The 26,389-nt window shown below is 38.3% G+C and overlaps 1 protein-coding gene across 1 annotated transcript in view; it reads left to right on the plus strand.

The window, feature by feature from the left end:
* The first annotated feature begins 290 nt into the window (after positions 1-290).
* Positions 291-26,389, plus strand: part of LOC141512628 (guanylate-binding protein 6-like) — a 48,813-nt gene continuing 22,714 nt past the window's right edge. Inside the window, exons 1-9 of the mRNA XM_074221718.1 lie at positions 291-480; positions 5,305-5,417; positions 10,076-10,185; positions 11,812-11,990; positions 13,105-13,110; positions 14,100-14,345; positions 15,733-16,013; positions 16,847-17,059; positions 17,657-17,759. Coding sequence (XP_074077819.1) covers positions 291-480; positions 5,305-5,417; positions 10,076-10,185; positions 11,812-11,990; positions 13,105-13,110; positions 14,100-14,345; positions 15,733-16,013; positions 16,847-17,059; positions 17,657-17,759 — 1,441 coding nt within the window. The remainder of the gene's footprint in view (positions 481-5,304; positions 5,418-10,075; positions 10,186-11,811; positions 11,991-13,104; positions 13,111-14,099; positions 14,346-15,732; positions 16,014-16,846; positions 17,060-17,656; positions 17,760-26,389) is intronic.

Consider the following 26,389-nt stretch of genomic DNA (forward strand, 5'->3'; position numbering starts at 1 on the left):
GTAAGAATGGGGCTAATAATTATACTTATTTCCCAGGTTCATCGTTAAATATAAGATAATATCTCTTAAGTGTTATGTAAATGTGAGGGTATGCCATAAAAGTAATTATGATCATTGCCATTATTGTGATCCTCATTATCATCAGTTATTGCCATGTCTGTCTTTCTAAAAATGGAATTCCACAAGTGTAGAGCATCCTCTCTTCTGTTACTAATAGGTGATGAAGCTAGGATTATAGGATTCTTCATCTTGATTTCTCTTTAAGGGACTCCTCTGATTTACAGGTGACCATGGCATCAACAATATGCATGATATTCCCCATCTGTTTGGTAGAAAATAGGAACGAGAAGTTGACAGTGAACCGACAAGCCCTCCAGATTCTTACTTCCATTTCTAAGCCAGTGCTGGTGGTTGCTATCGTCGGCCCATGTCGTACAGGAAAATCCTACCTGATGAATAGGCTGGCAGGAAAGAACAGAGGTAAGTGGAGTCTCAGGCCTTGGGAGGCTATTTTTGAAGGATATTATGCCCCAGGGTTAGAATCCCTATAAAGTATGTCTGAGACCTAAGGAAAAAAAGTTTAAAAAAAGGTAAAAATTGACCCTTGGTTTTCTGTTGCCTTCCAGTATGTTAACAAGCATTTTAAAGTGCCTACTGTGTGTAGAAATGCTGTTAAATGCTGAGGATACAAAGAAAGAACAATTCAATCCTTGCTTGGGGTGGCTAGGTAGCATAGTGGATAGAGCACCAGCCCTGGAGTCAGGAGTACCTGAGTTCAAATCTGACCTCAGACACTTAATTACCTAGCTATGTGGCCTTGGGCAAGTCACTTAGCCCTATTGCCCTGCAAAAAAAAACAAAACCCTAAAATTCAATCCTTGCTCTCCGGGAGCTCAGTATAATGCAAATACCACAATCTGAAGAAGAAAGGTGTTAGCATTAATGGGATCAAGGAAAGTTTCTCACTTCAATTTAGCTGAGAATTGAAGGCAAAGGGGGAAGCCAAAGGGAAGAGATGAAGGGGGGAGCATGCCAGGCAGGAGAGATGGGCCAGGAGATGAAGTGTTCACCAGAGACCTAGAAAATCCACTGTAATATTTGTGAATTAAATTACCCCAGAATAAATCTCTTTGGCATGGAGACCCGATGTTAGCATATTCACAAAGTCTGCATTTCTTTAAAACTGAAAAGTGTCTGCCGTTGCTGTCTCCTACTGGCTCTCTTATCTCCTGCTAGTTCTGTGCCTGCTCAGGGTTATTGCCTCTACTATGAATTATGTTGGTTGGAAAACGTAGTTGTCAATGATTAATCAGAGCAACTGAATCCCAAGAATAAATCATTTTCATAGTATTGATTGTTCTCATAGGAATTTTCTCTGAGAGCTGGGAGAGAGCATAGGGGACATGTAATTCAACCCCCCCCCTTCTCTTTTTACAATTGAGGAAACTGATCCCCAAGGAGGTATAGTGATTTGCCCAGTGTCACACAGGTGAGGAAAGAACAGAGGCAAGATTTTGAACCCAAGTCCTGTCACTGGCAAGTCAGGGTTGCCTGTATCTATTCTTAGATTTCAAATTGATTTAGTTTGTTACTATATATTCAAAGTGAATCCTGAAGAATAGAATATCAGCAAGTTTACCTTTAGAATCTTCCTGCCCTTTTTTCCCCAATTTATGGATGAATTGATGAAGTATAACATGCCAATTACTCTGCTAAGTCTTACACACACACACACACACACACACACACACACACACACACACACACACACACACACGTTTCAGCCTGAAGTCATGGATGGGTTCAATGGTTCTAAGGTTTCAATAGAAAAATCAGCTAGTGATGTATCTTTATTGTCTCTTCTGATGATGAAAACCACTCTCACAGAGTCTTTGGTCATTGCCAAGGATTGTTCGGGGGATCTTCACTTGCTCCTGTGACAGCTGTAGAAATAGGGGTCACAGTAGCTGTAAAGTCTTTAGGCAGATCCAAAGGATTATTTCCCTGGACTGTAGCTGCATGGGTAGACTGAATTCAGGACAGGGGACCAGGGTGAAGGGATTGGTGATGTTTTCAGGGTTCCAAGACTTACCTGCTGCTAATAGGGGGTGCCAACAAGTTGCTTTTGGTCAGCTCTTGGTAGTGGTGGTGGTAGGGATGGTTTGTCTCCATCTCAATGAGGATAGTGACTGCATTGGCCAGGTTGGGAGCAAGGCTGATGATCAGAATGAAAGGTTAAGGGTTCTCTTCTTCCTAGAGGTTTGGGGAGAAGGGATTTGAGCTATCTCTACAAGATCTGAGGGGAGGGCTTGATCAAGATGGAGGCAATGATTTTGTCCTGCTGTATTTGACTTCTGCTCAGGAGGCCTAGCAGAGTCACTGAACTGGAATTTCCAGTTCTATGTGGGCTTGTTGGTCAGAAGTTTTGTTACTATAGTAAAGATGGAGGGCTTCTCCAAAATTACATATGTAGATTCTGGATTTGGGGGCCAGACTGGGAGGAGGGCTGATGGCCTGGGACATGCTGCTGTTTACAGGCTTCCTGGGCTTAATTGCTCCAATGTGGCAATCGGTCAGCAATTGTGGGAGTGGTAACTAGAATGATGGCCCCTCATTTCATCTTGAAACCAGACAAAATCCCTGAGTTCCAGGTTCTGCCATATGAATTAACGCATAAACAGGTAACCCTTGATCCATAAGGATCACAACTCAGGGTCTAAACAGAACTGCAAAATCTCAGCAATCATTCTCATTTAATTTTTTTTTTGATTTTCTGTTCAGGTTTATATAATTACTTTTCAATTTTATATCATAATTTTCTCTTAGACATGGTTGAAAAAGAACTTTTCCTCAGTCAACAACTGGGGAATTATACCTTCCATCTACTATTAATTCTTTTATGATGCAAGATTTTTTAATTAAAGATTTTATTTATTTTGAATTTTACAATTTTTCCCTCAATCTCACTTCCCTCCCCCCACCCTCCCCACAGAAAGCAATTTGCCAGTCTTTACATTGTTCCCATGGTATACATTGATCCAAATTGAGTGTGATGAGAGAGAAATCATATCCTTCAGGAAGAAACATAAAGTATAAGAGATAGCAAGATCAGACAATGAGATATCAGGTTTGTTTTTTTTTTAATTTATGGTAATAGTCCTTGGTCTCTGTTCAAACTCCACAGTTCTTTCTCTGGATACAGATGGCATTCTCCATCGCAGACAGCCCCAAATTGTCCCTGATTGTTACATTGATGGAATAAACGTGTTCATCAAGGTTGCTCAATATGATACAAGTTTTAAAATGTTTAAATCGCTGCTATTTTTGGCAATATGTAGTGTACAATATGCTATAAGATGTCTCCATGTGTCACCCAATTAGTATACCTCTCTGGTGAGAATCCATTTCAACCAAAGCTTCCCCCCAAAAGAGAACACATTCAAGGTTAAATATTTAAGCAGGTCTCCGTCTCCTTGGAGCCACACTAAGGACTAAGACCACTCATAATACTCTAGATATTAGTCAACCAAGTTCTTCCTAGATAAAACTCTACAAGCTTCCACCACCAACTGCCCAAATAAAAATGCAAAGTGCCAGGAAATTAGAGGAGGGTGTCAACACTCTCATCAACCTGTTTTCTCCTTCCTGGATTCCTCTCTGGGAATCTGTCAAAGTTCCCTGCTGTCTAGAAAGTCTACTTAACACCAGGTACATTGTTTTCTTTCCAGAAAACTCTCCCAGATTTTCACATTCCTCAAAAAGGTCTTATATTGTGTAAAAAGACCTTTCAGTGGTTCCTCTGTATAATAAATAAACATTCCCACACCAGCATCCTTTGTAAAGGTTTACACCTACAATAGCTATATACGCCTGGTGCTCATACTCAAATCTAACAAATAATTGTGCAAAGCTCCTTATTTCTTCTCTCTAATTTTCTACTGGAAAAATTAAATTGAACATGACAACACAATGAGAAAATGTAGGTTTATAAAAACATGGACCTCACACAAGAGTAGTATTTTTAAGTCGTAAAAATAATAGTAATAAACACCAAAAAACCCCAATACCTACCCCAAATTAAATGACACAAAATAGTGAAAAGAAAGACAATTTCCCTGAAAGAGAAAACATTAAGATTATAAGGGGATGAAGAAGTCACTTCTTTGTATAGGTGTTTGTTCATGGATATTCTAGACAAACCCACAAAGTAGATGAAATGCTAGACCTAGCTACAGTCAGGAAGACCCAAGTTCAAATCTGAACTCAGACTGATTTGTGATGTGTGAGTCAGGCAAGTTGTGTTCCTCAACCATAAAATAGGTATTAACGCCTATGTGGCAGGATTATTGTGAAGATCAAATGAGATCTTATTCTGAAGTGCTTAGTATTTCTTATCTTGTCATTTCCTTATTATCCTGTCATTAGAGAAATAACAATTCACTAAGTCATAATGAAACTGAAGCTTCCATGATTCTGGGGAGTCATCCCATTTCTCAGATGTGTGTGTGTGTGTGTGTGTGTGTGTGTGTGTGTGTGTGTCTGGTTGTGAATCCCACAGAATAGAGACTTTATCTTCCCATATAGATTAGCTATTTCCCTGCCATTTAAGCACTTAAGATCTTAGAACATTTCCTGGGGGCTGGTGGGGCAGGGGTGCACAGAGATTCAATGCCTTACCCAGGTCCCACAGCTGTCCTGTGACCCTGGTTCCACCAGGATCTACTGCTTCCTTGCCCTTTCCCAACAGTGCCATGCTGATCTTTATTCTCTATGCTCAGGTTTCTGGGGTTGGTCTAAACCCTTTGCAGCCTTGAGGGTGACTGCCACTGTTAAGAACCATGATGTCTCCTGGCAGACCTGTAGCTCTCATTGATCTTGCTTACCATCTTTACCATAAATCTTACCCCAGAAGTCTGATGTCCCAGTGCTCTGGGTGAATTCATGCATTCCCCTTTGCATAGCTGATGATATTGGATAATGTGGGACTGGGAACCAGCAAGACAGTTTGAAAGCTTCCTCTGCTTCTTACTGGCTGTGTGAGCCAGCCTCCCTCAGTCTCCATTTTTTTACTCTGTGAAATGGAATTAGAAGAAACCTCTAGATTACACAGGTTTACTGTGAGGACAGAATTTTTACAGAACATGTATAAAATGTGCTACAAAACTACTTACCATGATGTTTGTTCTTATTCTTTGCCCATTGAGGACTTTCCCATCTCCTCCTCTAGGACCCAGGGCTTTGGCTGGAGCAGCCTCCAGGCTTCCTGACTCTACTGGTCACTCATCTCTTATCCTTCCCTTGCAGGCTTCGACCTTGACCCCAGAGAGGGCATCTGGATGTGGTGTATTAATCACCCCAGGAAAGATGACCACGTCTTAGTACTTCTTGATACTGAGGGCATTGGAGATGAGGAAAAGGTAAATCAAATCAATGATCTACTCCCTTGATTCCCCTCCCTCTGTCAGTTTGACTTAAGAAGAGTTGGCCTCTTCCATCTCGAAGGCCTGGGTAGGTATAACAGGGTGTTGCCAAGAGACACTTGCAAGTGCATCTGTGGGGTGATCAAGCTGGGTGGGTTCTGGGCTGAAACCAGGCTCCGGGAGAAAGAAGGCCATGCCATATGAACAAAAAGACCCATCATGAGGTCCCACTTATCTCATTGTATCAAGGACTTCCCAAAATTTCCAACTGCAGAAATAGATGGGTCAAAACAGCACACTGACCAAAACCAAGATGAGCCTGTCACTGAACCTCAGCTTGACCTGTATATCTGAAAATCCCATTTCTTTAAGAATCTCTGAATTATTAACCTGTTCCTTCAGGCTATAAATTCATCAATGTATAAAATAGATGAGCCTATCTAGTAGGCAGTATTTGCTAAGAACCTACCACCTGCAGAACTCAGGATAGAAAAATGCCAGAGACTTGGGCTCCACCTTCAAGGAGCAGCCAGGGACATAATGGATAGTGGGCTGGACCTGGGGGTCAGAGAGATCTGAATCTGTATTCTACCTCAAGACAGGCAAATGTGGTGTGACCCTGGGAAAGTCACTTGATCCCTCTCCAACTCAGTTTCCTCATTTATAAGATGGGAATAAAAATAACACTTCTATTCTAGAGTTATTGTTTGATTTATATTTATTGTTGATTATCTCTGATGAGATAATCTGTGGAAAATGTTTTGCAAAGTTTAGACTCAAACTCAAAGCAATGCATAGAAGTGTATATAAAAGTCAGGGAAACTGATAATCTGAGAGCTCATTCTATTACATCAGATTCATGTATCTTATATGACAAAGAGGAACTTGTGAAGTCTTAAGAGCAAAGGTCCTATTGTCCTTACCAAGAGAAATGTGATTCTGCCACGTCAATTCAATAAAACGGAATTTACAGTTCTTAGATGCCAGACACTCTGCTAAGCTGAGGGTACAAATTAAGGCAAACAAATGGAGGAAGGGAAAAGGAGGAATCCTCCAAAGGGATGATACTGCATGAAGTCAAAACCAAGTGGAAAATGGAGAATCCCTTAGAAATTTTTCCTCTGAGCCTCCTCTAATAGAAGCTTTTGGAAGAATTTACTGTTGCACCCTCACACCCTCCAATCAAAGGGCAGAGGCAATTGAGGGAAGTGAGAAGGTGCTGAGAATCAAAAATTCAGTCAATCAGCATGGTGATGAGATTTCAGGTGACCAACTTATGGGGAAGGAGATGATGGTCCCTGGAGTACAAACCATTGATGGAAAATGGACAGATTCATCACCAAGATCATTTCCCTTGGCAATGACAAAGGTTTATAAGATTTTTTTAAATCCCCTCAGCATCCTAAGATTGTTTCATGCCAATTACCTTTGGTAATTGGAGGCCCATCATTCTTTCTCCTTATACCCCTAATGTGCCGAGAAGATTTCTCCATGTTTCCAAATTTCAGTAATGACTAAGTTAAACCTTCTTTTGTATCCAGCAAATTTCTTTAATAGAATCCACATACTAAGGACAGATAGGAGAATGAGCCTTCCCACCTATAACTGTTTTCTCATCTTGCCTATCATGGCTCTAGACTTAGTACATAAAAATTAGAAAAAGATGAACATTATAGATATGCATCAAATATGGAATCTTTCCCATATAAAAACAGAAACCAGGTAGGTCCCATTTGGTAGTGGACCATTTCTTGAGTACTGCAAGACAATCTTTGTTGGTATAATTCTCACTAGCTATCTGGGACCTACAAACTCTTACTCACACAGACACACAGACATACAGACACACACAGACACATATACATACACACACACACACAGAAAAACACAAACAGTAATCTAGAACCCAAGTAACTGCTGGGATCCCACTCAGGTGTTTCATACCACCTTCACCTTTCCCCAGTAACTGATCTGAAATTTCAGGACACAATGCCACTGAGATAACAGAGACTAAATATGTTCCAAAATACAGGTAGAGTACAGTCTACTAAATAACAACAAAGTGATTTGGCTAGTTAGTCTGGGACATCAGGAAAGGTCTTCTTGAAGGAGTTGACACATAGGTTGTGACCTGAAAGAAGCTAAGGGTTTGAAGAGACCCAAGTGGGGGAGAGAGAACATTCAAGGGATGGGACACAGACTGTGAGAAAGAAAGAAATACTGAGTATTGAAATAGATTGTGACCATAAAATAGAGCCACACTGAGAAAGAATAATTAATATTTTATCCTAGAGTCCATGGGCAGTCACAAAAGTTTCTTGAGCATAGGAGTGTCATGGCTCGAACTACATATTAACATAAAATTGGTCTCCTTTTACCCATATTGGGCAGAATTTACACTATAAATATGAGACCAAAACATTCAAGTGTCATAGAATTATTGATCTAGATATGGAAAGTGCCTCAAAGGGATAAAAACTAATCTCTTTTTACCAAAAAAGTAAGGGAACCCAGGGAGATTGGGAAACACACATCATATCTGATCCTGTGTTGAAAAAGACCTTTTATAGTCTTTTGTTAATCACAATTTCTACAAAGTCTTTTGGTCTATTCCTGTATTTTCTGGGGATGTCCTGGTTAAACATAGGCATGGTCCATAAAGAGACAATGGGAGGGACTGTAATTTTATATTCTACTTTGGAGTATACAATCTTTCCTTCTTTCCTCTCTTTCTCTAAGGGCAAGTCACTGCTCTAGGAGTCTTTTCTGTCAGAAAACTGCCTAATTATATCCTTTGACCATTTATCTATAGGTGATGACTTATAAATTTGACTCAGTTCCCTATATATTTGAAAATGATACCTTTCGTGGAGATATTTGATGAAAAAATACCTATTTCCCCTCGGTTTTATTCTTTCCTTCTCTCTTTTTTTTTATAAAAATTGTGGGGAAAGCTGGAAAACGTTTTAGGGGAAACTACATATAGACTAATATCTCACACCAAAATAAGGTCAAAGTGAATACCTGATTTAATGCATATAAAGGCTGATACCATAAGCTATTTGGAGAGTGTGAATTAGTTAAGCTATCAGATCTATAGATAAGGGGAGAATTTAGGACCAAACAAGATATAGAGAGCCTCAAAAATGGAATATTGATTATATAATATTAAAAATCTTTTTTGAACATGCAAATCCAATAAACCAAAATGAGAATGAAAGAAGCAAACTGGGGAAAATGATATTTTTTCAGCAAGTATCTCTGAGAAAGGCATCATTTTCAAATATATAGAGAATTGAGTCAAGTTTATAAGTCATTCAGCAATAGAAAAATGGTCAAAGGATATGATTAGATAGTTTTCTGACAAAAAATCAATTATCTATAGTCATATAAAATGCTCCAAATCACTATTGAGTAGAGAAATACAAATTGCAACAACTCTGAGGGACCACTTCAAGCCTATCAGATTGACTAATATGAGAAAAAAAGGAAAATGATAAATGTTGGAAAGGATGTGGGGAAAACTGGGACACTAAGGCACTTTTTGTGGAGTGAACTAATCCAAACATTCTGGAAAGAAATTTGGAACTATGTCAATCAAACTATACATAGTATCTGATCCAATGGTACCACTACTACTACTACTACTACTACTACTACTACTACTACTACTACTACTACTACTAGGTGTGTATCTCAAAAAGATCATAAAAAGGGAAAAGAATCTACGAGTGCAAAAGTATTTATAGCAACTCTTTTTGTGATGACAAAGAATAGGAAATTAAGGGATGCCCAACAACCAAGGAATGGTTGAAGAATTGTGTTATAAAATTGAGATGGAATATTATTGTGCTATAAGAAAGGATAAGTAAGATAATTTCAGAAAAACCTTGAGAAAATTATGTGAACTGATGCAAAATGAAGTGAGCAGAAGCAGAACATTGTGCATAGTAACAGTAATATTGTATGATGAAGTACTGTGAATGATTTAGCTAGTCTTGGCAATACAATGATCCAAGATACTTCCAATGGGCTCATGATGAATCTTGCTATCTGCCTTCAGAGAAAGAACTGATAGCTGAAGATAGACTGAAGCATACTTTTTTCTCTTTCTTTTCTATCTTCATTTATTCCTTTTCTTTCTTTCATTCTTTTTTTTTATGTTTGACTATTCTTGTTCAAAGTGATTAATATGGAAATGTCTATCAGATTGTTTTCCAACTCAGGAAGGTGAGAAGGGGGTAGGGAGAGATAGAATTTGAAACTCAAAACTATAAAATATAAGAAAGTTAAAATGTGTTTTACCATGTAATTGAGGAAAAATAAAATACTACTTTAAAAACTATTCAAATATTCAAAAATAGGCTGTCTTAATTTGCTATGATCAGTTAGATTAGGAGATAGTCAATCAGATAAAATCTAGACAGACCAAATGACAGATAGAAGACAGATGGATAGATTGATGGAAAATTTTTAGGCATAGATTCTAGGTAATGACTTAGGCTACAATCTCCAGATCCAAGGCTAAGGCATCAAATCTTGAACAAATGTGCATTCCCTGACACCAATTGGAAGTTATCACTGACTCCAAGGGTCATGTAGTGACATGGTTGAAGGGTTGAATAATAGGCCCAATGAAATAATCTGTTTTGTAGGATAACTCCAAGAATCACTCATGGATCTTTGCCTTGGCCATCCTGCTCAGCAGCACTCTTATATACAATAGCAAGGACATCATCAACCATCAGACTTTGGAACAAATGCAGTATCCTTTCAGAACTTCAGAACATCCAATCAATGTTAATGTTGCTCACCAGAATAGATGATAAACTGCCTACACTTTAGGAGCTGTACAAGATGAGTTGCTCTGTTCAGAAATACCCGTCACTGGGTGGACAACCTTTTTAGAGTCAATGTCCCTGGACCAGATTGAGTGCTCCTCACATGAGAGGCTGGCACCACATCCCCAAATGAAAGATAAGTATTACACTTCCATGTTCAAGAATTCTGAAATTCTTAATCATTCCATCTTTCCCTCTTCCTTATTATTGTCAAGTCTCTTCTTCTCTACTTTTTTCATGTCACATTGTTCATATGTCTTCTTCTATGTCCTATCCTCCACCTCTGTCTCACATGAATAGCTGAGTACTTTCTTTGACAAAGCAAGCTCATACAAAATTCCTTGACTCTATCTCATCCTGTCTCTTCTACCAGATTATCCTTGCTCTCCACTAATCTTTATTCCATTTCTATCTATAGGCTGTATCCTTATCACCAATCAAATCAGCCATGTCTTTACCATCTTTAAAAAAAAACCCTTCCCTCAATCATACTATTACCAGTAGCCACAATCCCCTACCTATGCTTTCTTTCATAAGAAAACTTACTGACAGTCTATAATCAGCACCTCTACTTGCCTTCTTCTCACTCTCTTCTAACTCCTCTGCAGTCTGTATTAGGAACTCATCATTCAACAGAATCTCATCTATTCAAAGTTATCAATAAATTCTTTTTTTTTTTTTAGTTTTTGCAAGGCAATGGGGTTAAGTGGCTTGCCCAAGGCCACACAGCTAGGTAATTATTAAGTGTCTGAGGCTGGATTTGAATTCAGGTACTCCTGACTCCAGGGCCGGTGCTCTATCCACTGCGCCACCTAGCTGCCCCACTAAATTCTTTAATTACTGTTTTTTTCCTCAATCTTCATCCTTCTTGATTTTGCTGAGCCTTTACCTCTGTGGATCATACTAGATACCCCTCCTCGATTTTCGTGACATGATTTCTCTTGTTTCTCCTCCTATTTGACTTCTCTTTAGTCTCTTATGCTGATTCTTCATTGAGATATTTGCCATGGACCACTGGTGTTCTCCAAGATTCTGCCCCAATCTGACTTCCCTTCTTCCATACTACTTTCTTGCTTAGTAATCTCATTGACTTCAATGGATTCAGTTATCATCTCAGAGCTGAAGATAGTCGGATATACTTATCTAGAGCTAACCACTCTGCTGAGTTCTAGTTTCTCATTTCTAGTCTATTGGACATCTCATAGTGACTGTGCTGTAGTCATCTCAAACTCACCATGTCCCAAAAGAATTATCTTTTCCCCCAAACCCTTCTCTCCTCACAGTTTTTTATTAATTCATGAACACCTTCATCTCCCCAGGTCTCTTGACTCTGGTTCTAGATCTCATCCAAGATGCTTCACTCTTTCTCATTCTCTTTCTCATTTCTGTCTTTATATTGTCTCCTCCACATAGCCACTTCTTTCCTCAGATATTATTGCCATTATGTTTGGGAGAGGATTTATAAAATTCACTGGTGAGAAGGGAAGATCTCTTCCCTGGAGAACTGATGATGCTGGTGGGCATTTCCTTTTCCTTATCCATGATCTTAGTTATATAACAGACCTACCAAAGTTAATCAAGTTCAAATCCTCACCTAATGCTCTTGGAGAAGAAGATTCAGCAGAGTTTGTTGGCTTTTTCCCAGACTTTGTATGGACTGTGCGGGATTTCAACCAGGATGGACACCCTATCAACCCAGATGAATACTTGGAAAATGCCTTGAAACTCAGTAAACAAAATTTATTAGATATCAAGATTAGGCTCATGGGTAACCTTGGGCCATACAGTGAAAACTGACATCAAATGTTTTTCCATTTCATTGTAGCTTAACTGTTTATTCCTGGGCTTATTTTGAATTTCATGGACTTAGGGAAATAGAGGCTCTTGGGGTTTTGTTGAGGGTTGGTTAATTTCTTTTTCGGTAGCTCCAAAATTTCCATAATCTAGTGACTTCTTTGAAAGGGGAGTTGTCCCTGAGATAATAAATTTGCACCAACTTCTGGGATGGGTTTTTAATCTTGTGAACTTATAAAAGGAGGCAGATGTCTTTCAGTTGGTTGGTGATCATGGAATTTCAAAAAAAGGGAATGACTTGATTTTAAGGATTATTTCATTTGGTCACAGGGTTTAGTCTGAGGAATTGCTTCTCTCTAAGTAACAGCATACACCATGTTCATAACAATAGCTAGAAAACTATGTCCTTGAAAAGTCATGTTGTACAACATTAGGGGAAAGACATTTGGAGTCAGAAACCATGGGTTCAAATGACATCTGTGGTGTTTAGTGTCCATGTGATTTTGGGAAATCATTTAATGTCTCCAAGACTCAATTTCCTTGGATTTTGGACTCTAAGATCTCCAAAAAATGCCCAATTATCCTTTCATTAACTAGAGAGGACAAAGAATAGCAGATGTTCCCTTTCAGTTCTGTCATTGTGCTAATACATTTTCTTCTACTAGCACTTCATAAAGTTATATGCACAAATTCTAATTATGCACTTTTTTCATTGTGGACTGGTAACTGCCTAATGGCATATGGACAAGGATGTCTCTAAATTGTATTTGATAATATGTTCCTTCAATTCTGGTCAAAAGGCATTGATCAATTTACTCTTCCCAAAGGACTGTCCTCAGGATTCAGCATACAAGGACAAAAATGCCTATCTTAAAAAAGGTTACATTCTAGTAGGGGAAAAATGTGAAAGATAAGTGGCTAAAAAACATATGTGAAATAAATGTGGGTCCAAGGAAGGTAGAAAGGATTAAGGGAGCACAGGAATACTAAGACTTTTGTAGGAGGTAATGTCAAAACAGAGATCTACAGAGAGTTATAGGTTCCAAGAGCAAAAGGTGAAAGGGAGAAAAGTCCAGGCCTAGGAATATCCTATTGAGAGAAACACAAATAAGTAATGGAACATCATGTACAGAGAACATGAAAGTCAATATGATGGAAATAGAGGCTATAAGGAGAATATTACGAATTCAATAAAGAAAGATTAAAACTAGGTTCAGAAAGGTTTAATAGCAAAGAGTCTTGTTTGTATTTGGTTCCAGAGACATTAAGGGACTAGCTCCATGAGTCAGGCAATATCATAATCAGACTTATTCATCTGATAATATCAATTTGGTAATGAGTCTGTGATGAATAGGAGAGAAGAGGAAGTAGAGGCCAAAAGGCCATTTGAGAAGGTATGGCAAAGTTCAGGTGAGAGGGAATGAGTACCTGAACTGAGGTGATTGAGAAGTGTCCTTGGACATAAAGCAATAAATTCAAGAGATATTATAAGTGAGGATGCAATTGACTGATATAGAGGATATGGGTGATAAAGAAAGGTTGAGAAAATTTCTAAGACAGTGCTCTCTCAATGGCTAATTCTCTTTGTAGTTGTACAATTGTTATTAACTTCAAACAGGGTGTATCTACTCTTATTAAACAGGAGCCTATGTTTTTCCTGATCTTAGCTTTCAGTTCCTGGGTCTTGTTCATTTTAAAGAACCACTATTATCTTTCTACATTATGTATAATTCTAGCTAATCAAAGCACAACTATGAATCTATGAGAGGTTCCATTCAGATTTGGGGCAAATCTACTTTCTCTGCATGTTTTTAGGTGTCTTCTCTGAATAATACAAATATCCTTACAAAAAGTGAATTGTTATTTATTTTCCAAAAATTTCTCCCTAAAATACTTCTAAGTTTAAAAATTCTCTATCACTCTACCTTAGGAGTGGATAAGTGAAAACTTGAATACAGTAATTGCCAGTCTTAAGCATCTTCATCAACCCTTTTCCCCAGGCTTGTGCCTTACTGTACTCTCTTTTTTTTTCCCTTTCCCTTAGGCCAGGACCCCAAATTTCAAATGGCCAATCTTTCACGAGAATGCATCAGAAAATTCTTTCCAGAACAGAAGTGTTTTACATTTATCTGTCCAACAAATAATATGTCAAGCTTAGTTCATCTTGAAGATGTTCAAGAAAGTCAGCTGGAGCCTGTGTTCAAGGATCAGACAAAAAAATTCTGCTTTTACATCTTTTCCAATGTAAAACCCAAGATCCTAAATGGGAACATCATTGTCAATGGGAATTGTGAGTTTTCTTTTCTCCAATGCATACTGGATTGGAATTGGATATATGTTTTTGTTTCTTTGTATGTGTACAGGTATTTTATGATTTGAGGTTTCATTGTTCTTGTTTCCCTGTCTTTCAGTTTAAAAGTCCCTAGGAATATACACTCTGAGACAATGACAGTGATCTTTGATGGAGGTAAAGTTAGATAAAACTGAATTAGAGAGGTTTAATTCTTCAAAGGTAAAAAGATTGGGATTTAGTAAAGTATAAAACAGTATATTCTAGAGCATATTATTAAGGTGATGGTTTGAAAGCACTAAGTAAAGGGAGCAGTGATGACTAAAATTCAGCAGATTAGGCAAATTTCCCTGTTTGACACTGTAATTAGATCAAGGTAGATCAGAGATATAGTGTCAGTTTAGCATAGTTAGATTTAAACAGAATATTTAAGAATATTATACTGTGATCATGGATAAGATATATAAATATATATATACAATAGATGGTAATGCAGGTAGGTATTCAGAACATATTAAATGACAAGCCATCCAAATATCCCTTAATTATATGAGATCAAATTGAAGGGAAGTGTCTAATGACATGCCTCAAGGTTTTAGAACATTCTCAATAACACTGACAAAGTTAAAGAAGATGCAAATGGAATGGTTATCCAATGTGCATATGACAAGAAACTCAGAATAACAACTAATACATTGAATGAAAAAAATGAGACAGAAATTTATCCTGGCAGAATAAAACAATGACTCAGAATAAATGCCAGCTTATTCATTTGATTTTAAAAATTAACTTAGAGGAGAGGGGGGATAGAGATAGAAAATAGTTCTTGGGGAAGTGTTATATTGAATTGTCAATTCAATAGGAATCAGTAGTCTGAGATGCAAAGTTTTTCAAGACTTGAATTCCAAGAAGTCAAGCATTTTGGATCCATTTAAGCCACCTTTGGTATTCTGTGTTTAGTTTTAGGCACTTCACTTTAGGACACACATAGTCAAACATTTCAAGAACATGATAAGGAATATTTGTGAAAGGACTGAAGTTTACATAAGAATAAGCCAATGGGAAAAAAAAATGTAAGTAAAATTCCTTTGACCTCAGAGGTCAAAATTAGGAGAAATGGGTATAACTTTCCAAGAGGCATATTTAGGCTTCATAAACATTGACAGTTCCTAACTATTTAAATTGTTAAAACCTAGAAGAGGCTGCTTTGAGTGATCTTGTTCTCAACTTCTGTCGAAAATGTTGAGTTCTGATTGGAAGTCATTTGCTAAGAATATTGTCAAAGAGATCCTTGGTCAAGCATGATAATTACCAGATAATTACTCCTTGGACTAATTTGAATGAAAGTTGCTCTTTGCCTCAACTTGCATTTCATCTTGTATATTAGGGCTGGGGAAGCTGCTGGAAAGCTACGTGAAGGCAATATCTAGTAGAGAAATTCCCTGCCTGGAGAACGCTATGTTGACACTGGCTCAGATTGAGAACAAAGCTGCTTTTCAGAAAGCTAGCAACCATTATAAGGAGCAGATGAACCGAAAGGTGAACTTTCCCACAGAAAGTCTTCAGGACTTGCTAAAGCTCCATACAGTCTGTGCAAAAGAAGCCATCTCAATTTTCATGAAGCTTTCATTCAAGTATAACATGCACAATTTCCAGAAAGATCTGATGGTATGTTTTCTCAGCTATTTATCCTTACCTTCTTACCTTTTTCCCTCAGTGAAACCTAGAGACTGTCAAAATTTTTTTCAATTTTTTTTGACATTTGGGTCTATATCACCATTTCATTAAGAGAAGATTCTCTCTAGAGAGCTAGAGGCGTGAAGGCCAAATCTTATTTGCCATGAAAAGATACTTCTTCCTTGTGACACATTGAAATCAGTTAGTTCTTAAAAGACAAAAAAGCATTCATTCACAAATTTGTTGAATTGATAGCATCAGAGCTTTCAGAGTTTACTCCAGTTTTTCTTGAGCTTCCAGACACACACTTCTGTGTTTGCCTTTCCTAGTCTAGCACCCTCAGATTCTTTGTAGGAATATTTTCTGCCAGTCTAAGTATCTACTCAGTCTTCCTTCCTGGTAGCACTTACTTGGCACACACAAAAGGGAGAATCATTATTATAGGTTTTCTGGACTGGTAGGGACATGAAGGATCATTTTATGAAATTTTTTCATTTGTAGAGACAGAACTTAGGGTACCAAAGATGATAGGTGTCCTGTCCTTGGTGACCTTGATAAAGAGTAAGAGATTTAAAACCAGAGCTCAAGTATCTTAGCTCCCAAGCCAGAATTTTCAGTTTTATTCTATCACACTTTACATATTTCCAGAAAAAGAAAAGTAGGTAGACTTTCCCTCAACAGTTTCTTTAAAATATTATTCTCTTCCCAATGAAATAGGTCACTGATGGCCTTTGAGGCATCATGTCAATCATGATTTGTTAATATTATTACTGTTATATTGCTTAAATTTCTCTGATTATCTTTTTTCCCCATCTCTCTGGCAGCACATGTTAGAAACCAAGAAGAATGATTTCATACTTCGAAATAAGGAAGAATCAACCAAAGATTGTCAAACTAAGCTTAAGAAAACCTCAAAGACTCTGAAGAAAGCCATTTCTAAAGGCAAATATTCTGTGCCAGGGGGTTATAAGCTCTACAGGAAAGAAAGAGAAGAAATGATAAACAAATATCATCAAGAGTCCAGGAAAATGGTAAAGGTGAGAAAAGACCTGGAGGTCAGGATTATGTTGTGAAAAAGGCACCAGGATTTCATTGTTATTTGAGCACAGATTTTCTTCTACCAATAACTACCTAAGAGGAGAATGTTTAGAAGCTTTCAGCTTTTTAATTTACATCTCTATGGTAAGTTCTTGATAGAAATCTCTCCTTCCTGCCCCGAGAATATACTGAAGTTGAGGAAGGTGAACCATAGGAGGGTCATAAATACCAGGCCTAATGCAGACTGTCCTACTGTCTCAAGTTCACGCTTGGAAGAAAATGAGATATTCATGGCTATGCCTCTTTGTGACCTACTTTTTGGTGCTCACTGATGAGTAGGGCACATCGATAGTTTCTGTCTTTACTCTCTTATATCAATCATGTCCCTAAAATGTTTTTAATACCATTTATGGAAAAGAACATTCTAGCCTATATATCAGACATTGCCCCTACCATTAAAAAAGTATGTTCTCAGCAACTGACTTAGTCTGGGGAAATTATAAGTGTAATCTCCTCTTCATTTAACCCAGGAAACTTATATTTTTGTAAATATTCATCCATTTCACTTAGATTATTAAATTTATATGGTTTTCTAGGCAGATGAGGTACTTCAAAATTTTCTACAGACACTGGCCCAAAAAGAAAATTCCATCCTGAAGAGAGATCAAACTCTTACAGATCAAGAGAAGGCCTTGGAAGGTATAAGAAGCTCTGGTGTAACGATCTTGTCATTCAGGGGATTTGGTGGATTTGAACATTCTCTAAGGGCTTGAGTGTGGCATGAAGATTTTTCTGAAATACATAGAACTCCTTCCTTTTTTTACCTTCTTATTCCCTGCTGGAATTATAATAGCAATTGTGATTATAGCTGTTACATTTAGCAGGTCATAAAATACTACTCCCCCAGATATCCTCAGTTCTGTTTCTCTAATTAAGAAAATGGGAATTTTAAATTTTAAATCCCTTTGTCTTTAAAATTTTTTTCACATTACTACAATAGTCTTGTAGTAAAAGTACACATAATCCCCCTCCCCCCACAAAGATAGAGGAACCTCAAGATAAAGTGAGAGGGAAAAATGTGTGCCTCCATCTCTATTCAGATAACATCAGCTCTGTCTTTGGCATGGATTGCACTCTGTATCAGAAGTCCATCAGAGTTGCTTCAATATTTTTTCCCATAGTTGCTATTGCTAGCTGCATTTCTCTCCTTTCTATTCCTCCCCAACCCTATTTATTCTATTTTCTCTCCCTCCTTTCAACAGTCCTTCCTCAAAAGTATGTAATATCTGACTACCCTCTCCCCTTTCCCATGATCTTCCTTCTCTTCTAACACCTACACCCCCCTCCCCTTCCCCTGTCCCCTTTCTCCTATACCTTTCTTCACCTTTTTCCCTCTAGATTAAGTAATATTTATATATCCTATTAAATGTGTATGTTATTTCCTTTCTGAGTCACTTCCAATGAGAATAAAGGATTACTCATCCTTCCTCACCTACCCCCTGCACTCCATGGCAAAAGCTTTTTCTTCCCAATTTTACATGAAATATCTTAGCCTGTTCTACATTTCCTTTCCCTTTCTCCCAGTATAATTCTTTCTTACCCATTAACTCCATCTTTATGATATATTATACCTTCATATTCAGTTCCCTCTTATACCTTGTCTATATCTGCTCCTTCTAACTGCTCTTATAGATAAGAAGGTTCATATGAGTTATTAATATCTTCTTCCCATGCAGGAATACACAGAAACACACAATTCAACATCATTAAATCCCTCATAATTAGTCCTTCCCATCTACCCTTTCTATGCTTTACTGAGTCCTGTACTTGAAGATCAAAGTTTCTGTTCAGCTCTGGTTATTTTAACAGAAAATTTTGAAAGTTCCCTATTTCATTTAATATCCATCTTTTCCCATGGAAGATGCTTAATTTTGCTGGGTAGTTAATTCTTGGTTGCAATCCAAGTTCCTTTGCCTTCTGGGATAACATATTTCAAGCACTATGAACCCTTAATGTAGACATTGCTAAGTCCTGTGTAATCCTAACTGTAGTGCCACGATAGTTGAATTGTTTCTTTCCAGTTTTTTGGGTAACATTTTCTCCTTGACTTGGGAGTTCGGGAATTTGATTATAATATTCCTGGGAGATTTTATTTTGGTATCTCTCTCAGGAGCTGATTGATAGATTCCCTCATTTCTATTTTACCCTCTGCTTCTAGGATATCAGGGCAATTTTCCTGAAGAGTGTCTTCACAAATGAAATCTAGACTATTTTTTTGGTTCATGACTTTCAAGTAGCCCAATAATCTTTAAATTATCTCTTCTGGATCAATTTTCCAAGTCAGTTGTTTTTCCAATGAGATATTTCACATTTTCTTCTAGCTTTTCAAAAGTGTGTTATATCTCATTACCCTCTCCCATGATCTTCCCTCTCTCTTCTAACACCTACACCCCCCTCCTCCTATACCTTTCCTCAACTTTTTTCATCTAGAAAGTATACTTTGGTTTTGTTTTATTGTCTCTTGATTTCTCACAAAGTCATCAGCTTCCCTTAGCTTGTTTCTTTAGAGAACATTTTATCTCCTTTTCCATTTGGTCAATTTTGCTTTTTTTAAGGTATTCTTCTCCTCATTTACCTTTAGGACTGCTTTTTCCATTTGACCTGGACTGCTTTTTAAGATGGTATTTTCTTCAGTATATTGTAGTATCTCCTTTATTAAGTCACTGACTTTGGTTTTTTGTGATTTTCTGTCATTGCTATCATTTCTCAAAAGATCAAGTCAAAAAGCCTTTCCTCATTTATTTGATTTTCAAAATTTTTTGAGCTCTTCCATAGACTGAGACCAATTTATATTTTTCTTGAAGGTTTTGGATACAGAAGACTTAACTTTGTTATCTTCTGAATGTGTATTTTAATCCTTCACTTAACCAAAGTAATTGTTGAGCAGAGCCAAGATGGCAGCTTGGCAGAGCCCACATGGTGGCATGAAGGCAATATTTCCTGGGAACTCCTTCCCCCCCAAAACTCCAAAAGCCAACACATTATGACTCTAGCCAAAATTTAGAGGGGCAGAAGCTACAGAAAGACTTAGTGATACATTTCCTCAGTCCAAGATGACTTAAAAGTTCCATGGGAAAGGTGTGTTTCACCAGGAATGGGAGTCAGAAAAATCCCCAGTTGCAGCACAGCTCCAGAACAGCTTGAAGGGGTGGGGAGAGAATTCTGCTACATCTGAAAGAGTGTGGAGTGAGGGAGCACTGGTTTGCAGGTGCAGCAAGAATCTAGATAAAGCAGCCTGCACCCCCTAAAGCAAAACCCACAGATGGTAAGGGGGTCAGGGAAGACTGCAGAAATTTCCCTGCTGTCCCTTGGGACAGGATGCTGCTGTTTGCCTACACTCAGATCCAGGTTGCAGTTTGGGCTTCCATACTAAGATAGCCAAGCAGGACCCCTCCTTACAGCTCCAGGGCAGAGGGAAGTGAGGTGGTCATCTAAATATCAAAGCACAGGCAAGAGAGCATAAGACCTTGGAGGAATAAAAGTTTTAGTGGGGTGTCCCCCCAAAAAACCCCAAAGCCTTGGAAGTGCTGTAAATTATTCTTGGACTGCAGAAATAAGTAAACAACAGAAAAAGAAGAATCTGACCATGGAGAATTACTTTAGTCCCATAGAAGATCAAAACACATACTCAGATGATGACAAAATTGAAGCTTCCATATCCAAAACCTCCAAGAGAAATAGAAAATGGACTCAGACTATGGATGAGCTCAAAAAAGACTTTAAAAAGCAATTAAGGGAGGTGGAGGAAAAAATGGGAGGATAAATGAGAGCAATGCAGAAAAAATCAAAGTAATTGTCTATTTTCAGATTCTTTTTCTTCTGTTGTTTATTCATTGCCCCAGTCTATGACTTTACTTTAACTCTTTTTTAAGGTTTTGGAGTGGAGAAAGCACTTTTCCCAAGTTTTTGAGGGATACCTCAATTCCTCCAAGGTCTTTAAAGAGGCTCTAACTACTCTTCTGGCCAGTGCTCTGGTCTGTGGATAGCCACAAACACTCTTCTTTCAGCCCTGTAACTGTGAGGAGGATCCCTTCTCTGTTATGGCAACATGGGGCCCTAGATTGCAACTGGATCTGAATATCGGCAAAGCAACAGACACACTGACAGTGGAGAGAAATCTGCAGTCTCCCCTGATCTCCCCTTACCAACTATGAGCAGAGTACTCTGGAAGCAGTTGCTGGGTGACTCTGCAGATTCCTGGGGAGGGACTGTGCTAAGGCCTGTGCTGGCCTCAGCTCCAAGTTCACTGGTGCAGCAGAATTTTCTTGCTGATCTTCCAAGTTGTCTTTGGCAATCTATGAGCTGAGATGTCTGGAAATTGTCCCACTGTCACATATCCAGGGACACAGGAAACCTATGGGCTGTTTGTGGATGGTTGGAGCCAATTTGTTCCCATGGAAACAATGGCCAGAGATGTCCTGTGGCCATTTCCAACTCTGGAGGAACTGGGCTGAAAAATTGTTTCACTCAGTCTTTCTGTGAGTTCTGCCACTCTAGAATTTTATTGGAGTCATAATTTAAAGGCATTTGGAATATTCAGGGGAGAGTTTCTGGGATTTCCTGCCTTTACTATGACATCTTGGCTCTGCCCCTCTCTAATCCCTTTCTCACTGGCAGTTTGGGTTCTAGGAGAAAATATATTTGTCATGCTTCTGCTCAATGACCTTGTGGTGGATAAAAGACAAAATGACTAAGGAAACAAAAGTTCAACCTTTTAAGCAAAATTTACTAAGTTTTGTAGGTAAAGTGCCCCAGAAACTGGGACCAGGCCCAATCCACATCTTTGGCAGTGGACCCCCCCCCCCAGAAAAAACTACAGACTATTATACATTTAAAATAATGAAGATCAATTAATTACAAGGAAACAATACAACATCAGGTAATCTGTTTTCTATTTAGTTGACAGATAGGGACTTTCCAGATTTGGGGGGAAAAAGTGAACAGATGAAATTCCCAGAAACCAGAAAAGGAGCTGTCCCACTGCCCTCCAAGTATCTATGGACAATCAAAGCAACCTGGAATCTATAATTGACTAATCATTAAAGGTGCATTTTTTTGAATAAGAAATTTACATAGCATGAGAGGTGTATAATTGTGAGAAAATTGCTTGCATCAATCTTGGGATCTCACTGGATTTCAGCTCAGGGCCCTTGGCTAAGAGACTCTAAATAGTAGGTCGAGGTGGACTAGCTTTATAGGCATGTAATGTTAAGTTCAGATAATATAATAGTTTTTCACATTTGAGTAAAGTTTTCTTCCAAGACAGAATTTGAACTAGACACACAATTCCATAGAAATTGAACTGAATTATCTCTAGAACTGAAGCACAAGATTTAAGTCAGTGAGGCTCATTCAGATATCACAATCAAGCACTTGTTCTCATAGTCCCCTCAACTTCCTCTACTTCCAATGACTTCTTATCTCTAAGATCATACACATTCCTTCACTTAACACAGAAAGTCCTTCATCAATCGCCTTTTTCCCTACCTTTTGTGGTCTTATAATTTATTATAATTTATTCTCTTTATATTTCAGTTCCAAGTCTTTACACTAGCTATTCCCTAACCCGTTAATTCTCCGCCTCATATCTCTTACCTCAACTAAAATTCCACCTTCTTCAAAAAAACCTTTCCTCATTCCTCTACCATTTAAGGCTACCTTCCTCATTCATTAACTGTATATCTTTCATCTGAATAGTTATTTGGATACTGCTTTATTCTCCTAGAATAACAGCTCCTTGAATTGTTTTTAGCATTCTTGGTTTTTGGTCTCTCAAGTGTTTAACATAATGTCTAGCCCTTAGTAAGCACTTAATAATGTTTGTTGACTAATAGATAATAGATTAAAAACTAGCTTCACCTGATTTAATCTTTTGATTTTTTTTTAAAATTCCTTCAAATAGTTGAACAGGTTGAAAAAGAAGCAGTTGAGAAGGAGACCGAGTCGTTGAAACAACAAGAAATAGAAAAGCAGCAAGAGATGGAAGCTCAGCAGAAAATTCATGAAGAATTGAAAAAGATGATGGAAGAAGATAGGAGACTGATCCTCAGAGAACAGAAAAATATTCTGCATCATAAGCTGAAGGTACACAGAGTTTTGGATCAGTGGCTATGCTTAGGAAGCAACACCATCACCATTGCAGGAAAAGGATGGGCAGACAGATAGCGAAGGCAAATTTGCCTTTCTGTGAGTCAGCAAGGACAAGAGCATTTTCATCAGAAGAACTAGGCCTTCCTCCTTCCCCTCCTTCTTAATTTTCTCATTTGTTATATAGGATCAATTATATCTTATCGTATGAGTTTCAAAGTTCACAAATCTCTATAAAGTGTTTTTCTAGTCAAACAGAAGATACAGTTAGTACAAAGCAAAGGCCTAATATCCTTTTTATACAAGGCAGACAACTGAGCTTAATCATCAGTCCAGAGAACAACCTTCAATGGTTATTCTCCCATAGGAGATCCATGAGTTTCTCTGAGCTTCAGCTGGAATGTGCCTTTTCTCTCCAAAAGGAGATTCCTGAACCTAGGGACAGAAAAAGCACTTTGGATCAAAAAACCAGAGCTGTGCCAACTAACTTGTATGTTCAAGCTTAAAGCTATTTTTGAATTCCATTTCTTGGTCAGCAATCTCTGGTATTTTCTCTGCCAAGATCCCCTCTGTATTGAGATCAGTAAGTCCTGACTTAACTTCCGGTGCTAAACTTGTCATGAATAGCATTCACTAGATCCTTTCTGAAAACTTTAGAGGGCTAAGTGCAAGCTCCCTCCCCAACAGTCCTTGTCTCTTTCCTGCAAATATAAGAGAGAATAAGCTGGCCCTGTGACCTTGTGGATGGAAGGAACTGCAATACAAGCAGCACCACCCTGCAATGATCATCTCAGAGAATTTCTGGAGACACGGGGGAGGTCAAATCATTTGTCTTGGGTCACACAGCCAGGAAGGATTGAGATAGGACTTGAATCCAGGTCTTCCTGACTAAGGCTCTCAACAAGGCCATGCTAGGTCATACAAATGAGAGCGAGAGCCAAGAAAGACACAGAAGCAAATTTAAACCAGGGTACAAAGGTCACTGTCTTGTTCCTAGCTTTTTGTATATAATTGTGTTTACAAAAAGCTTTCATTATCTCTGTTAGGAAAAAGCAGCTTGAAATTCAGAAAGTTTCATGAATCTCTATAGTCCTGTGATTAGGACTTCTAATTCCATAACACATTAAGGGAAAGCTCAAAGGGAACTGTTTGGATTTGTCACTGTTCTACCTGCTTCTGACTGAACTCCCTGAATTCAGATCAAAGCCCCTTTGTTCTCAACAAAGACACTAAAAAAATCCAATCAGAGAGTTTGTGGAATCATCTATAATATTAAGCACCATGGATAGTGAAAGTTAATTCCACTGTCCCCTGTGGTTTGCGGCTGTTAGGATAATGCCAAGTATCCCAGATTGAGACAATTGTTCCCTCCTTCCTGAGCCCTGAACTGCTGGGCCCTGGGACAAAAATATATTCAGTGACTGACTTGATTCATTTAGCATCATCACCAAGAAACCCCTACCGATAGGCCATGTGATCAAGTGGATCTTGTCTAAATTCATGGAGTTTACTTGGTCAGTCCAGGCAAAAATAATAGAGGCAGCAGGTACTGACTGACATTTGTTTACGTGTTGATCAAAGAGCCAATCCCCTTCCAGGTTTATTTGCGACCATCCTGAATCACTCATATAGTGTTTTGTGAGCATCTATGTCACTCGATTAAGAATTGAGAATAATGATGCAGATGATAGCTAGCATACGTTTAAGGTTCATAAAGCAAATATTTCCTTTTTATTCTCACAACAATCCAGGAATTTAGATGCTATTATAAATTAAGGAACCTGGCTCCAGTAACAGCTGATAAGTATCAAAGACAGGATTCAAACTCAGGTGTTCCTGAGTCCAAGTCCAGCAGCATACCACCCAGTTCTCCCCTTTTAGAACCACGGTTCCAAGCCAACTGGCCATATATTCAGCTAATCCAGTTCACCCTTGGTCCTGAGGTCTAACTTCTTGTCTCTCATAGTGGGAAAGTACTGTTTCAGAGAAGGCCCAAATTCTAGTTTTTTTTTCACTGCCCAGTGAGAAGAAATCTACTGTGCCCTTTTCCCTCTCTTCTAATCTTCTTAGAGTTTACAGATACATAGAAGAAATACATCAAGGTGGTTCTTGGTGAAATGGGGACTAACCAATGGGCAATACTACTGTGCTCGTGTCTTCTCTTAGCTTCAAAAGGAGCTGATGAATGAAGGATTTTATGAGAAAGCCGAAGAGATGAAGAGACAGATAGAGGACCTAAAACAAAGATTAAGGAAGCTGAGAATGAAGAGTTCTTTTTAATCCCTACTTTTAAAACTGTTGGCACAAAATTGATGGGCTTGTTATCTAATGAAGGGAAAAAAATCACTGGCTTGGGGAATAAGGTGCTGGGCAAATTGATGTCAAAATAAAGCAGTTTTGTTTTCTAAAAAAAAACAAGTTAAAGAATATATCTGTTCCATCTAAAAAAAGGACCTGAGACCTCCCTGTGTGTATGTGTGTGTGTGGTGTGTTTCCTGCTTCTAATTCAGCAAAGCAAATGCTCACCCATCAGGGTAAAGGACATTGGAGCTAATTCACATGAAGAGCATCCATTTCTTCAGTGTTGGTGAGATGAAACTTCATTCTACTAAATGGTCAGAAAGGCAGGAAGTTTGAATTTCTCCTCTTTCAGGGCACAACTTGAGGTCAGGAAAACCTGAGTCCAAATCTCACATCAAACACTTATAAATTGTAGCTCCCTAAGAAAGTCTCTACCTCAGTTTCCTCATTCATAAAAGGGGGTGATGATAGTACCTACTTCACAGACTTTATATGAGTAAAACTTTCTGGGAACCTCAAAGTAAATATTATTAATATCATGAGACACTGAGGCACAGAGATACCCAGTGATTTGCCTAAATCACACAGAAGATGGGATTTCAACTGGTCTCCAAATTTGTTCTGCTGATTTCAGAGCACAAGACCCTTGACCTCTTTTAAATTTGTCCCTTTGCTACTTAAGATTTTAAAATGTCCAAGTGGAACAATTCCTCATTTCAGGACTCCCAGTTATACTTTTAATTATTAAATATTTATGTGTGAACAATAGAAAGTATTCTGAGATTGTAGTCAGAAGATCAGAGCTCCAATGCCAACCCTGATACTTAGCCCCTATCTGAGCTTGGAAAAAATCACTTAACCTTTCCCAACCTTAGTTTCCT

This window comes from Macrotis lagotis, chromosome 2, assembly GCF_037893015.1.
Source record: "Macrotis lagotis isolate mMagLag1 chromosome 2, bilby.v1.9.chrom.fasta, whole genome shotgun sequence".
NCBI classification, from domain to species: domain Eukaryota; kingdom Metazoa; phylum Chordata; class Mammalia; order Peramelemorphia; family Peramelidae; genus Macrotis; species Macrotis lagotis.